Below are 14,034 nucleotides of genomic sequence, written 5' to 3' on the forward strand. Positions count from 1 at the left end.
AATGTGGGGCTCAAACTCACGATCAAGTGTCATATGTTCTACCAGATGAGCCAGAAAGATGCTCAGGGGAAGTCTTGAAATGGTGATGACGCTACTTTGGTGCTGGGTCCAGCATTCAAAGTGGCTTCCCAGGGGCAGAAACATTTGCATGGGGTTTTGAAGGGTGAGTAGGAGTTTTAGGATGGTCCTGGTAGGCAGGCTCCCTGGACAGAGGGCCAGCTTTAGCAGAAGGACCAGCCTGGAGGGTACAGCTGGTGCCAGGCTCATGGTGTAGATAGAACAGATGGCTCTGAGGGGGCAGGCTCTGAAGTGCCTTGAACACAGGGCTAGGCAGATGGTTAGCCCTGCTCCCAGGTGAGGGTGGGTTGGAGACTCAGGTAATTCTGGTGCTCAGAGACTTTGGGACCTGTTGCTTGAGGGGGACAGAAGAGCCCTCCTGAACAGTTCTGCCACTCAGTGTGAAGGTGGCTGCCTCCTACCTCAGCTACCCCTGGGACCACCACCCGGAGGAAGGCACAGCCCCCACAGCCAGCCCACTCCCTCCCAGGCAGACCACCGGCCTCGGCCCGGGGGACCAGCCTCAGTGCAGAGCGGGAATTGGAGCCGGCAGCAACAGCTGGCCCCACTCGAGCGTCCCCCGGGGGCCACTGCCTTGTTCCCAGGCCCCCAGCCCAGCCCGTTCCCAGGCTGCACCCCACCCCCAAAAGCACACTGCTAGGGATGCGGTTGGGCGAGGCTGTGAAGGGACCACCGGCTGGGAAATCTCCTATCCCCTCACTATCAGGATGCAGGACCTCTGCATCAGGCTGGGAGGAGGCACAGCACAGCCCCCAACCCACGGGGCCCCTGCCTAATTCCACTGCTCGTGTCCATAGGCTCAGTCTCCCCTGCAGGAATACACACACTTCAAATGATTGGAAGACTCCAGGGGGACCCCACCGGCCAGAGGGAACCATGGAGGAGGGGCAGCGAGACCCCCACCAGCTTTCAAAGCAGATGCACACAGATCTGTGTAGGTGCAGAAATACATCATTTTGGTGGCTGCTGTCCTTTTTGGTAGCACATGTTGGATGAGTGTCTACTTGCTTCCCTGGGAGCTCCAGGGAGTCTTGGAGAGCTCTAGGTGGTGCCCACAGACCTTGTGTTTCTGTCGTCCACCTCTGCCCACCCCATGCACACCCTGGGGTGCCAATTTCTATCTGTGGCTGAGCCATTGAACATCTGTGTGTCTGCCCGGCCCTTCAGAGGATTCCGGACGCAGCCATACATCAGGGTGCTCCCCTCTCAGAAGGGTCACCACTGTGTTGGCTGCTGCTGAGTGTCTGACGGCCTGGAAGATCTATCTGTTTTCAGGGTCGCCCATACCCTGGCTGGGGCAAGTCTTCTATTTTGCAGGTGGGGGAAACTGAGACCCAGAAAGACTGTGAGGCTGAGGCTGTGGCAGAGCCTTAAGGGTGGAAGTGTCCTGTGGATTGCCGACCGTGGCTGCCAAGTGACATGGAGCAGTGGGGGAGGGATTGGAGGCAGTCTTGGGAGGGGAATGGGGTGGGGCCAGGTACAGACCCCTGAGATCCACACTGTCCACACCGTCCTGCTTCGTGGCTGGGGCCAGAGGAGGCAGGGGCCAGAGCAGCTCTCCCACAACCCCAAGGAGCCAGGTGCGGTGTCTACAAAGGGCAGAGAGTTACGGCCAGGAGGATTAGTAGGTCGTTGGCACCCCTGAAACCCAAGCTGGCTGCTGGCTCTGGGAATGGGCGTCTGACCCCTCTGCGGCCTCCTGGATCCCGGAGAAAATCCTTGAGGCCGAGTTAATACCAAGACCAATTTTTATTTCAACAAAGTTAAGTCTCAACAATGTGACACTGAGGGAGAGGGATTTTCCTGCCACAAGGGAAGGGGGGCTGGGGTCCCAACATGGCGCTGCCCTTCCCCCTCCTCTCCTCCCCCAGCTCTCCCCACCACAGGGGTAGGGACTGGGTTGCCCTGAAGATGAAGCTCTGTCACCAAGCAGTTCAGGCTGTTCCTTTCAGAGTGATCCCACCACCTCCAGCTCTTCTTCCTCAGGCCTGCAGGCTCCCGGGGCCTGGAATGCCCTCTCTGTCCCTCTCTGGCCTCCCAGGCCTCTGAGTTGAGCCAAGGGGTCTCCAAATCCCCCACCTCCCTTATCTTGTCCATGAAGGTGGGTGTAACCCATGTCTGTGACCTGGACAGGCAGGTCTCCGGAAGGTTCTCTGATCGATGGATGAGCCTATGTCCCTCAGGTCACACAAACTTTGTGGACCCTGACCACGCCCCATGTGGACGGGCCACACATCCTCCTACTTCCAAGGGTGACATTGGCCTGGACTTAGACCCAGCCCAGGGTGCTCTCTGGGAGGGCTGTAGGGGAGGAGCAAGAGCCCTGGTGGCAGAGGGCCGCCCCCCATCCCCCCCCCAGCCCTTCTTCCCACTCCTAGAATCCCCAAAGGGAGAGTGGGAGGGGCTGGGACCCAAGAGGCTCAGCCTCGACCTCACTGGCCCCCAGCCAAGCCTGGGGCCAGACCCGGAAGCTGCTCTCCAACCAGATAATCGATGGTCTGGGGGCCGCAGTGGCTGCAGGAGGGTTGGGAGCCCTGTCAGAAATTGCTCCTGACGATGACCACATGCGCGGCCCGAAGGGACAGGCTCAGCCAAGCCCCACCTCGTTACCCTGCCTTCCCTCTGTAGCGGCCACTCCATCACCCTCACCCCGGCTCCTGCAGCCTTCCAGGCGGGGCGTCCACTACTCCTCATTCTATGGAGGAGAAGAGGGCCTGTTTGGGCCATGGCCTCTACATGGACCCCAGCCAGCATTCAGTGGTTGCAGGCCCCGAGTGTTATAGGGTAGACCCAAGAGGGCACAGCCATGGGAGGCCCATGACAGTGGGGGGACACACACTGGAGGGCAGAGGGATGGGTGTGTGCAAAAGTTAGAGGTACGTCGGGCTGCCCAAGGCTGTCCACATGGGCCCCTGGGCTTTACTCTGAGGGTACTGCCCGAGGGCAGGGCTAGGGGCCCAAGGGCACCCTACGACAGGCCAAAGTCAAACCAGATGGGCTGGGGGCCCCGTGGGGCAGGCGGGCCATTCGTCACCGTTATCTGCCCCGCCGCCGCCAAAATCACAAACACATTTTTAAGTGAAGGACTGGCTGCCACCGGCCTGCAGGCCCTGATGCCGCCCAGCTGTGGCCACACTGGGTGGGGGTTGGGGGTGGGGGAGGGTATGGAGAGGGGGTGTGGAGGATTAGCAAGTGGTTGGCCTGATGGAGGAGTGCCTGCAGCCCCCAACATACCCTCAATGTGTTCTGGAGGCCGAGCCTGTGCCAAACCTCCCATAATCTGACATCTACAGTCTCCCCTGCTTGGACCCCTCTGGAGCTGGGGTGATGGGCCCCAGAAGCACCCTCATCTCTGCCCTGGGTACTCCTGCTCCCTGCCTTCCTCCCACAGCCTTGGCATCACAGATTCACCGTCTGACCCACATACTGACCTGGGATGTGCATTGGGGCTATTTGTGAGGACAGGGGCTCTAGGTCAGGGATGTGCTTTCTGCATAAGGCTGGTGGCTCAGTAGTTGCTCCATGGGAGAGGCTGGGTTCAAGACCCAGAGAGACAAAGACAGAAACAGAGGCAAGAGATAAAAAGAGACAGAGATGGGAGAGGGAGCCTGCCCCTGTCACCAGAGACCCACCCTATGTGTCACCACAAAGCAAGCCTGGGTGGCATGGCCATGTCCCGCTTGTCCTGTGGCCTGGTTTTGCTACGTGGCAGGACCCGTCCTCTAGGGTGTGCAGGTGAGGGTGGGGCTGGGCTCCGTCAGGCCATCACTCTGGGAGCCGAATGCAGGTCCTGCCCAGCACCCTGGACCCCCGGGCAGGCCCATGGGGGTGGGGGGCGCCGGGAGAAATGGCCTGTGACGGGGGTGGGCGTCCCGGGCGGGAAAGCAAACAGTGTCAGCAGCTAATGAGCGGGAACCGGGCCTGGGGCCGAGGGCCCGGGGAGGGGCACGGCCATCGCTCATCCTGACAGGCGGGCAGCGAGGGAGGGCTGGGGACTAGAGGTAGGGGGGAGCATGAGAGCCGACAAGAGCATACCCTAGAGACCCGACCCCACACACAGACGGACAGACGGACAGAGTGGAGGCAGGCAGGCCTCTCACCCCTGGCTGACTCCCATCCCTGGCTGTGGCCCCAGTGGCACCCCACTTGCTCCATCATCTCCTCTGTCTGACCCAGCTGGCCATCCTCCTCCCCCATAACTAGTCTTTGCAGGACAAAGGAGACTGTCCCAGGAGGGGGTGCTGAACCTGGGAACCCCACATTGCACACTGGGGTATAGGAACGGGGGTCTTGAAGCCCTGCCCCTCCCTGGGCATTTCCCAATCTTTATAAAGCAGAGAAGGCCAGGTGTGCTCTGAGAGGCCCTCCTTGCCCTGACTTTCCATGGTCACCCTTCCTCCCTCCCTGTGTGCAGCCCCAGCTGTCTTCGAGGTCCCCACCCTTTCACGAAGTCTTCCCTCGATACCTCCAATACCTCTGACAAGCCCTGAAGCAGTGGGTGGGCTGACTCCACCACGAGGGAAGCAACCCCTCCAGTCTTGCATATTAAAGCTGCAGTCCCATTTCACAGGTGGGAAGACTGAGGTGCAGAGTTGGATGTCAGGCCCAGCTCTTGGTCTCCCGGCCTCTAGCAGGTTAGAAGCCCCTGCACCCCAGGCCTTGCCCAGGCAGAGCTGACCCAGCCTCTTGGCCTCTTGTCTGCCTTGAGCTCCCTAAAATTGCAGGATTCCTGAGCAGGCAAGACCTCGAGAGTGCTCCTGAGTTTCTCCTGGCCGGCCCTGGCCCTGGTGGCCCCATGAAAACTCAGCTGCTCGAGCGGCCTGTAAGTGCCTGCCTACGGGGGTGTCCAGGCCCCTGTCCTGCCTCGGCTAGGAGGGAGGGGCAGCCATAAATTCACACCGCCAGCCGCCTGAGGGATAAATGTGTCATCGACTGCACGATTTACGAGCACACCCCTGGCCCGCAAGGCAGAGAAAACAAGCCTCTGTGTACACATGGCGCGGCGGGCAGTGATGGGCGGCTGCCGGGGGGCATGTGGGGGCATGGCAGGCCAACAGGACACGTGCATGCGAGAGGTGCAGGGATGTGGACATGAGGGTATGGGGACACAGGCATGCAAATGGGTATGTGGGGACAGACATACTCATAAAGGGAGGTGGAACTGTACATCTTTGATATACCCACAAACACACATGTGCGCGCACACACACACACACACACACTGGTGTGATTGCATATACATGCACGCATCTGAAGGTGGCACAGCATGCTCAGGGACACTCAGTGGCCATGTCACCCAGAAGCATGCATGGTTCCACCTTGGAGGTGTGCTCTTTCTCCCACATCCCGATTCCCACAGAGAAAGGAAAGACAAGGAAGGCTCTCTGGACGTTTGTGTGTGCATGTATGTTTGTGCATGTGCATGTGTACGTACGTGTGCTTATACGTGTGTGAGTGTGTGTGCAGGGTCTCTACTATCCCCAGACAGCCCACGCAGGGCGCCATGGTGGAGGGCCCACTGCGTGAGGATGCAAAGACAGAGCAGGGGACCAGCTGGCCTATGGAGGATATAGGTGTGTCAGGAGACCAGGATGTGTGGGAACAAGGGCTGGGTGGTGATGCCTCAGTCCTGTGTGGGGCCTGACTGTCTCAGAGGCCCAGGGGCACCAGGAGCCATGGCCCTGACAGGCCAGCCACTGAACACAACCCAGGCATCAGTGCTAAGCAATGAGGCCATAACAGCCTTGACCCTTCACAGTCCCACTGCCTGGCCTGCTGACCATGCGTGCATTGCCCACTTTGTCCACCAGGACCCTGTGGGGCAGTTCTAGGCTCGAGGCTCTGCTGGGACCAACCAAAGTTACCTGCTGGGACTAATCCAGGTGCAGCAGCACAGGCCTGAGAGTGCAGGGGTAGGGGTGGGGGTGGGGGCGCGGGGACCAGGGCAGGAAGCTTCAGGAAACAGAGGATTCCAGGAAGACCCCGGTGGACTCAAAGCAGCGTCACCGAAGTCTGGCAAGGACTTAGGATTCTCATGGAATTGAGGCTGTGGGTTAGCCTTAGATGTCAACACCTTTCCGTGGATGATCTGGGGACCCACTCATGCTCCAGACACTCATCTTGCTGGCCTTGCCACAAGAGAGTCAGGAGTGTGGCCCCCCGGGAGGATTTCTGTGGCAGTGGATCCTCAGCCCGGGGCAAAGGGGCTGACTGGTATCCTGGAGACCACCATGGCAAAACCATGGTACCCCAAATAAGGACAGACAACATCACTGCCCTCCACACTGGGGACCTCCAGATGCAGAGCAGACACCTGGAGAACCGATCCGGGACCTCTGAGACCAGAGACCTCCACACCAGGGACCTGCCAAACGGTGACCTCAGACCAGAGATCCCCAGAGGAGAGACCCCCATACGAGAAACGCCTACACCAGAAATTCCATACCAGGGCTCCAAAGAGAAGAGACCTATAGAGCAGGGGCTCTAGATGAAGGATCTGCAGCAGAGAGACTCATAAAATAGGGACCCTCACTAGGGACCCCCGGAGCAAGGGGTACCCAGGTGAGGCATTCTGTGCCAGGAGAGACCCAGGGCTCCCACAAACAAGTCTGTCCCCATTTTTCCTATAAAGAGAGCCAATGGTCTTCCCCCACTTCCCCCTGCATGAACATCTCAGGATGGCGTTGTCTATGGGCTCTGGCTCTGCTCTGGTCTGTGTCACTGGTGTCCTCCCGGGTGTGGACCCCCAAGACGCACTCTTGCAGGAGATGAGGCAACTTGAACACGGTGAGCACCTTCAGTGGGCACACAGGGGCGCAGGCGTGTTGGGACGGGCGGCTGTCAGGGCCCCCCGCCCCCCCCCCCCCCCGCAGCCCTGCCCAGACAGAAGCCCTTTCCTCGGTATCTGGATGGAATCCTTCAAGAGCATCTTTAAATAAACAAAGCACAGAGAAAAGTGAGCTCCTAAATACAAGTCACATTAACATAGATTTCCATGCAGAAGCACAGCAGAGCTTGGCCTTTAGGCCTCCCATAGGCCTCCTCAAAGCCCTGCTCAAGCCTGGGAGTTTTAGAGGCCCAGGGGCACAATTACCTGGGCGATGCCCACACTGCCCCGGACACTCACCCCCACCTCCCCAGCCCCCTGGCCCCAGGCTATGGTCTCCCTCTTGGGAATGGGCACACCAGGCCTATGCACACACCTGGGCAAGAGAAGCAGCATGGGGACCCTCTACTTGCCCTGAGGTCTGTACCCCCAAACCCCAGGGGTTCCCTCTGGCAAAGCTTGAAGGATTGCCTTCCAGCCCCTCTCACTTCTTTTTTTTTCTTTAAAGTTTATTTACTTCTTTTGAGAGATACAGAGACAGTGCAAGTGGGGGAAGGGCAGAGAGAATCCAAGCAAGTTCCACCCCATCAGCGCAGAGCGTGACAAGGGGCTCAAACCGACATAGCCGTGAGACCATGACCTGAGCCAAAAGCAAGAGTCAGACGCTTAACCAACTGAGCCACCCAGATGCCCCAGGCCCCTGCTACTTCTGAAGGTTTTTTTTTACCCCACTGGGGACACAGTGACCTTGTGGGGATGATCCCAGGGTCCTGTGTGACTGGGACAGAGGCAGGGAGAGCAGCACTGGGGTGGGTGGAGAGAGCCAGTCAGGCTGTCCTTGTTGTTGAAGGTGCCCTCCCGTCCCCCACCCCTTGCCACATGAGTGTCTATCTGGCCGAGAGCCCCTCAATTTGTCTAACACACTTAAACAGGGTGAGGTGAGCCCCCTGTAGTAGGACAAGGGGTGAGGAGGGTGGGAGCCTCTGATAGGTGAAGGCTGGAGTCCAAGGGACCTGCACCCCCAAGCCCCCCCAGACCATGCAGACAGTAGCCTCCAGATGGGACTGCACACTGCTGGGAAGAATGCTTCAGAACCAACAAATGACTGGATGGAGCTCCCCTTACACATCTGGGGCACTTCTGCCCTCTGCCTCCTACAGGCTGAGCCCAGGGCACCTCTGGCTCCTGCAATCTCTGTACCCTCCCCCGACAGGTGTCTCCTGGAAGCACAGTGCTGCTCCCTCAGCCTGAACATCCCCAGGAGCCCTCCCCACCACCTGCCTTCGACATACCAGTCAGTGCTTTTGATGTCCCGGGGCTGGGGCACTCAGGTTTGTTCTGAGGGTCAAGGGGATCATCCACATGATGAGGACCAGGGTTTCTCTCAGGCACAGAATTCCAAGAGCTCTGAAGGACGCTCCCGTCCCCGCTCCCTCCGCTCTTTGAGAGATTTCATGGTGGACATTTGTTTCCCTGTGTATAAGTGGCCTTCTTTCTGCCACAAGAGCCCTGAGGGGTTGTCTGCAGGACAGACCCCTGGGCCAGGGATCCATGAGGCCAGCGGCTGAACTGGGGGTCTGGGCAGTGGGGGTGCTGAGCACACTCCATAGGTCTTGGGAACATTTTCATGGGCTCTCTCAAGCTTTGCCCACTGAGTACTGACCCCCCAGGGGAGGTCCACAGTAATGGAGGGGTCCCCACCTGGTCGATCTCCCAGCACCCTTTGTCCAGCTGGCCTTCACCACGCTGCGGGGTGGTGGTGACAGGAAAGCAGGACAGAAGGAGGGAAAGACCGTGTTTCCTCTGGGGCAGAGAAGATCCCCATGGGAAGGCTTCTCTGGGAAGGACTGCTGATCCCCAGACCCTGCAGGGCCAGCCCATGGGTTCTCCTGATAGGACAGGACGTCATCTTCTGCAGACATTTCCTGTCTGTGCACAGAGAAGGTGAGGACGAGGAGAGTGTTGCATCCATTGTAGACAGCCCTGGGTGTAGACAGCTCTGGGCATGTGACTGTGCTGGGGAAAAACGGAGGTAGGCCTGGGGGATACCCCAGGGGCTGTTTAAGGAGGGCGGGACACAAGAGCTAAGGCCAGGCCCGGTCACCAGGACCAATGACCCTAAAGGCCTCCCTCAGCCTAGGGGGCGAGTGCTTCCCGAGAGCCCCCTGCTGATTTATGGTTCTCCAGGGTGGACAGAGTTATGGCTGCTAAGGCCTTGCTCCCTCCCTCTTCCTCCTCCCTGTTGGGGGTCGGTTGGGGTGGGGTGGCTCTCAGCTGGTTTCCAGATGGGCCTGATAGAGGGGGCATCTTGGGGTGGGAGGCCAGACACCCTGAGCAAAAGGACCTGGCCAGTGTCAGCTGGCCAGCCATAGCTGCCTTTGTCTCTCTCTGTGGTTGTCTCTGTCTCTGTCTCTGTCTCAGGCTCTGTCTCTGTCACATGCAGCCCCCCTTCCCCGAGGCAGCCTGGGTGGGTGGGAGTGGGAGCCGGTGATTTATCGCCTGCTGCCTGTCTTCCATCGGAAACGCCGGGGGTGGGCGCAGACGGTGCAGTGAGCTATGGGCCCCCAGGGCCCCGCCACCCACCCCAATGTTGTTGCTCTGTCTGGGCGGCGGGTGCACCCCAGCCCGACGTGGCCAGGGCTTTGGGGGCCCCCAGACCTTCCCAGGGCCTCGTCCACGCGGGCCCCACTCAAGTCTCCGCCCACCGAGGGGCCGCCCCCCTCCCCAGGCTCCCCTTCATCTCCCCAGGCAGGAGGGGGCCCACGAAGGACCCGCACCCACTCCTCGCCCCCAGGTTGGTCGGGACGTGGCGAAGCGTCTGTTCCACTCCCCCTGGGGGGCTCCCATTCCACCATCCCCACCGGCTTCTTCCTTCTAGTCGCCCTCCACGCCACCGGCCACCACGCAGCCGCTCCTTCCAGCCCCGCCTCGGTGCACACAGCAGGGGCCCAATATATGTTTACGGAGCAAACAGGCGGCAGGAGTGCGGCTGGTGCACCTGAGCTGACACTCCCTCCGCCTGGCGGAAGAAGTCCCTTATCTTCCCTGTTGATGGGCTGTCAGCGACCCCGGGGAGGGGAAGGGAGAGGAAGGTAAAGGAGGGGAAGGGTGTAGAGGGGGCGCGCTCACCCCTCCCTGTCAGCGGCCACTTGATGCACCCTTCCCTGTTCCCGTGGGGTGTGCGACCTGTCGCCCGCCGTCTCGGCGATCCACCCCCACCAGCCTGGGCAAATCCGTCCTCTCCTGGCCTCTGTTCCTCTGCGGACCCTGGTTGTCTGCACGCCCAGGGCTCACCTCGGCTGCCCTCGCCCCACGTGGGGGGTTTCCGCAGACCACGAGCGCCCTCTGGTGGCTCATTCGGGTCGCGGCGCGTGAGGGGAGAACCGGATGCGATTTGGGGGCGGGAGGTCCTCAGCCGAGGCCGCAACCCATTTCACAGACAAGGACACGAAGATTGCCAGAGGGAGGTCACGGCTGTATCTGTCCCAGGAATGCCGTCTGGCCCTGCCGGGGCTTGTTCAGAGAGGCTGGGGGTGGGCAGTGATGTGGTCAGAGGACCCCTGGGCTGTAGGGCAAAGGACCCTGAATCAGACAGCTTGGGGGCTGCAGGTGTGGGGGGATGCGTAGTGCCTTGAGTGGCCACCGTTTTGTTCCCATCTGGAAGGAGAAGGAGTCTGAAACCGCAGAGAGGACCAGGCTGTCAGTGGGGAAGGAAGGGCCCCTGGGGCAGGTGTGGTGTCCATTAGATGGAGGACCACGCTGCGGGGAGGGGCATGGCAGGCCCTTGAGGTGGGGGTAGAGGTGTACATTCCCCCTCCCTGCACAGGGCCATTCAGGGGCGCTGAGCTGGGACCATCCACTTCCCCACACTCCTTGGAGGCCCCAGGGTCAGTGCATGGAGGGTCAGCTCAGGGTCACAAGTTGGGACCGGGGACTCCCAGGCAGCCCGGAAAAGATTCGCCAGGGAGGCCAGGCCAGCACCCTCTGTGGTCAGTACCTTGGGCAGAAGCCAATCTAAATCATGGAGAACTGACAAAAGAGAGAGAGAGTCTAGGAGGAACCATGGAATTCAGCTGCCCTATTTACCAGGGAGTAAGGAAGTTCTTCCTCAGGTCTGACCAGACTGTGACACCAGCCTCTTTCCTACATCAGAGGAGCTCCAGCTGCTTCTGCAGTTCCGGGCTCTCAGGGTTCCTTGTGCCCACCCTCTCAGAGGGACACAGCCCAGAAGCCCTCAAACTTGTGGGCAGTGGGCCTGGGCTCCTGCTGACCCCTCCCCATAGTGTCTGCTGGAGCCTGGGCTCACAGCCCAGGAGGCTTCCTTCTCTTAGCTTGGGGTCACCTAAGACCCCCAGGCCATTTTCTCCTGAGCCCTACATTTGTTCCCTGAAGGCCTCAGTGAGAGTAAGAGAGGAGTCCTAGGGGCTCTGCTTCCAGTGCAGCGTGGAGAAAGCTCAGGCCCAGCAGGAAGACCCCTCTCTGGCATCTGGTTTCCTCCTCTGGAAAGTGAGGGGGAACATCTCCTCCCTGTACCATGCTGGGACTGAGTTAGGCTGCCTGTGTACCTTACTGTGACAAAGACTATTACCTCTGACCCCCACCAGGGGCTCTGGGTGTGCTGGGCCATCCCTGAGGGTGTGTGTGTGTGGGGGGGGGGGTTGGCAGTTCATTTGTACAAAAGGGGCCATCCCTGATGTAGTGATAAGGCCGGATGGACGGCTGGACAGTCGGCCACAGCCCACAATGGGCCGGATGCCCCGCACCTGCCCACAAAGGAGGGGGTGGCTCCTGCCTCACGTCTGACCGGCAGCCCTGAGATAGCATCAGCCCAACCGGAGGGCCATCCATCTTGTCCCACAAAGACTGGGACAAAGGCCATGTCAGCGGCAGCCTCCCCGACCCGGTCAATGGGGGCCAGAGCCTTCCTGTGCCAGGCGCCCCAGGCCCAGGCCTGAGGCTTCTTGTCAGGATCCTGTTTGGGTCCATGAAGAGTGGCCTTCATTGTTTACAGGGCCAGCCGGGTGGAGGCCCCACCCAGGGCAGGAATGGGACTCCAATATTGAGGAAAGTGTCAGCCCTTCATTTGGGCACCCTGGGTCCCTTGTTAGCAGCTTGTGCCACAGTGGGGCACCCTGGAGGAGTCCCAGGCCCTGGCTGCTCAGCCTGAGTTCAGGGGTGAGATAGGGGAGACCAGGGACCAAGGCTGGTCCGAGCGGTCAGAGGCACCTTCCCACGGGAAGTGGTGGTCAAGTGCAGAACATGATTCCAGACACTGTGCAACTCCCTGGTACCCACTCAACCCTGCAGGGACCTGCCTCACCTGTCCTCCAGAGGCTGAGCTTCTAATTCAGATGCCCAGGGAGTTCCAGGTGGGCCATCAGATTATTCTCACCACCCTGACCCATCCCTGACTGCCCTGAAATCTGCCCATCCACACTCCCAACAGTGCTCAGAGGCTCCTCACGGCCCCTCACTGACCCCCAGAGACCCCAACTCCAAACATCCTCTTTCTCTCAACCACACTGTCCTGCAGTGCCCTCGATGTCCCCACTGTCTTCACTGTCCAGTATCCTCATCGTCCCCGTGTCTTCACTGCCCCTCAGTGTCCTCACTGTCTCAACACTGTTTTCACTGTCCCCACAATGTCTTCACTACCCTATAATGTGGTCACTGTCTGAGTTCTTCTGTGCCTTCCGCTTGAACTCCTTTGAAAGTGAGTGGTCTGGGAGAGTCACTGATCCCGTGTTGGGTGTAGGAAGATGTGATGCATCCCCCTTGAATCACCTCCTAGGGCTTGTCCTGTGGTTTGGGAGGGGAATTTCCGGGTGGTGGGGCACAGAGACCAGTCAGATTGGGAGAAGGGTTTATTCTGCACTGGAGTTTGGTGTGGGGAACCTCGCAGGGGCTGGGCTGCAGCTCACCCCCTTGACCCGCCTAAGCGTCCTGGGCTTTGGCTCGCCTCGCTGCAGAGGGGTGCGTGTGGCCCGGGGCCCGCAGGGGGGTGGTGGGGTCTGGAAGACTGTGCCCAGGCGGAGGACGAGCCCCGGTCCGGGTCAGGGCGAGGGCTCCTTGGAGCAGGGTCCTGTCGGGCTGGCACGCCCGCGTCGCTCAGCGCCTCTCAGGACTACTCGTAGAACTCGCTGGCTCTGGCCGTCTCCGCCACCAGCGGGGCGGTCAGCGACAACGGGTGCGCGGCGCGGGCGCGGGCGCGCAGCCGGCGCAGGCGACACAGCAGCAGCAGCAGCAGCAGCGCGTGCAGGAGCCCGAGGCCGAGCAGCAGGAGCTGCGCTGCCAGCGCCCCCCAGCAGAGCGCGCCCGGCGCACAGGCGGCGCGCAGCTCGTCTTCCGCCAGGTACGGCAGCAGGCGGCCGCGCAGCGCCGGGGGCGCGGCGCAGCGCAGGTCGCGGTAGGGCGCGCGCTCGGGCCGGCCGGCCAACCAGGCGCGCAGTGGCACCAGGCGGCAGTCGCAGCGCCAGGGGTTGCCGCCCAGGTGCGCGGCGCGCAGCACGGGCAGCGAGTCCAGCAGCCCCGGCGGCAGCGCCGTCAGATTGTTGCCCGTCAGCACCAGTTCAGTCGTGTCCGGCGGGAAGGCGGCGGGCAGCGAGGCCCATGTCAGCCCGCGGCGCCCGCAATCCACGCGCGTCCCCGCACAGCCACACGGCGCGGGGCAGCCCGCGACTGGGCGGCTGGGCGGCGCTAGCAGCAGGAGCAGCAGGCTCAGCGCCCGGCGCGGCCCTGCAAGGGAAGCGCCACAGTGAGCCTGGTGGCCTGTGTGGCACCTGAGCGGGTCCCTGTACACCCCAGGGCGCTGGGCCCGGCCCGGGCCCCGGAGACCCGAGCCCCGCCTTACCCGAAAGCCTCTCCACCTCGACCATCCGCGCGCTGACTGGAAGTCCGCCCTAAATCTCCCTACTGCAGCCCAGATGACTGCAGCGCCTCCCAACCCGACTCTGCTCAAGGAGCGCAGTCCCGGGCCTGCCAGACCCCAAACTCACCGGAGCCCATGGCGAGAGGATGGTGACCTGGCTTGTTCTGGAGCGCTAAGCGTTGGCTGGAGAGCCAAGTGATAATGCCGCCCCGCCCCTGCCAGGCCCCAGCACCCCGGCCAAACCTACCACAGCGCTGCCGCC

The 14,034-nt window shown here is 61.2% G+C and overlaps 1 protein-coding gene across 1 annotated transcript; it reads right to left on the bottom strand.

Moving 5' to 3' along the window:
- Positions 1–12,762: 12,762 nt before the first annotated feature.
- On the bottom strand, positions 12,763–14,034 carry GP1BB (glycoprotein Ib platelet subunit beta). Its single transcript, XM_047828616.1, has 2 exons — positions 13,900–14,034; positions 12,763–13,639 (listed from the first exon to the last, which is right to left on the bottom strand). Exons 1-2 carry the CDS (start codon positions 13,907–13,909, stop codon positions 13,029–13,031), a joined length of 621 nt encoding a protein of 206 aa, XP_047684572.1. The 5' UTR covers positions 13,910–14,034; the 3' UTR covers positions 12,763–13,028.

The sequence above is a fragment of the Prionailurus viverrinus genome, chromosome D3 (genome assembly GCF_022837055.1).
Source record: "Prionailurus viverrinus isolate Anna chromosome D3, UM_Priviv_1.0, whole genome shotgun sequence".
NCBI classification, from domain to species: Eukaryota; Metazoa; Chordata; class Mammalia; order Carnivora; family Felidae; genus Prionailurus; species Prionailurus viverrinus.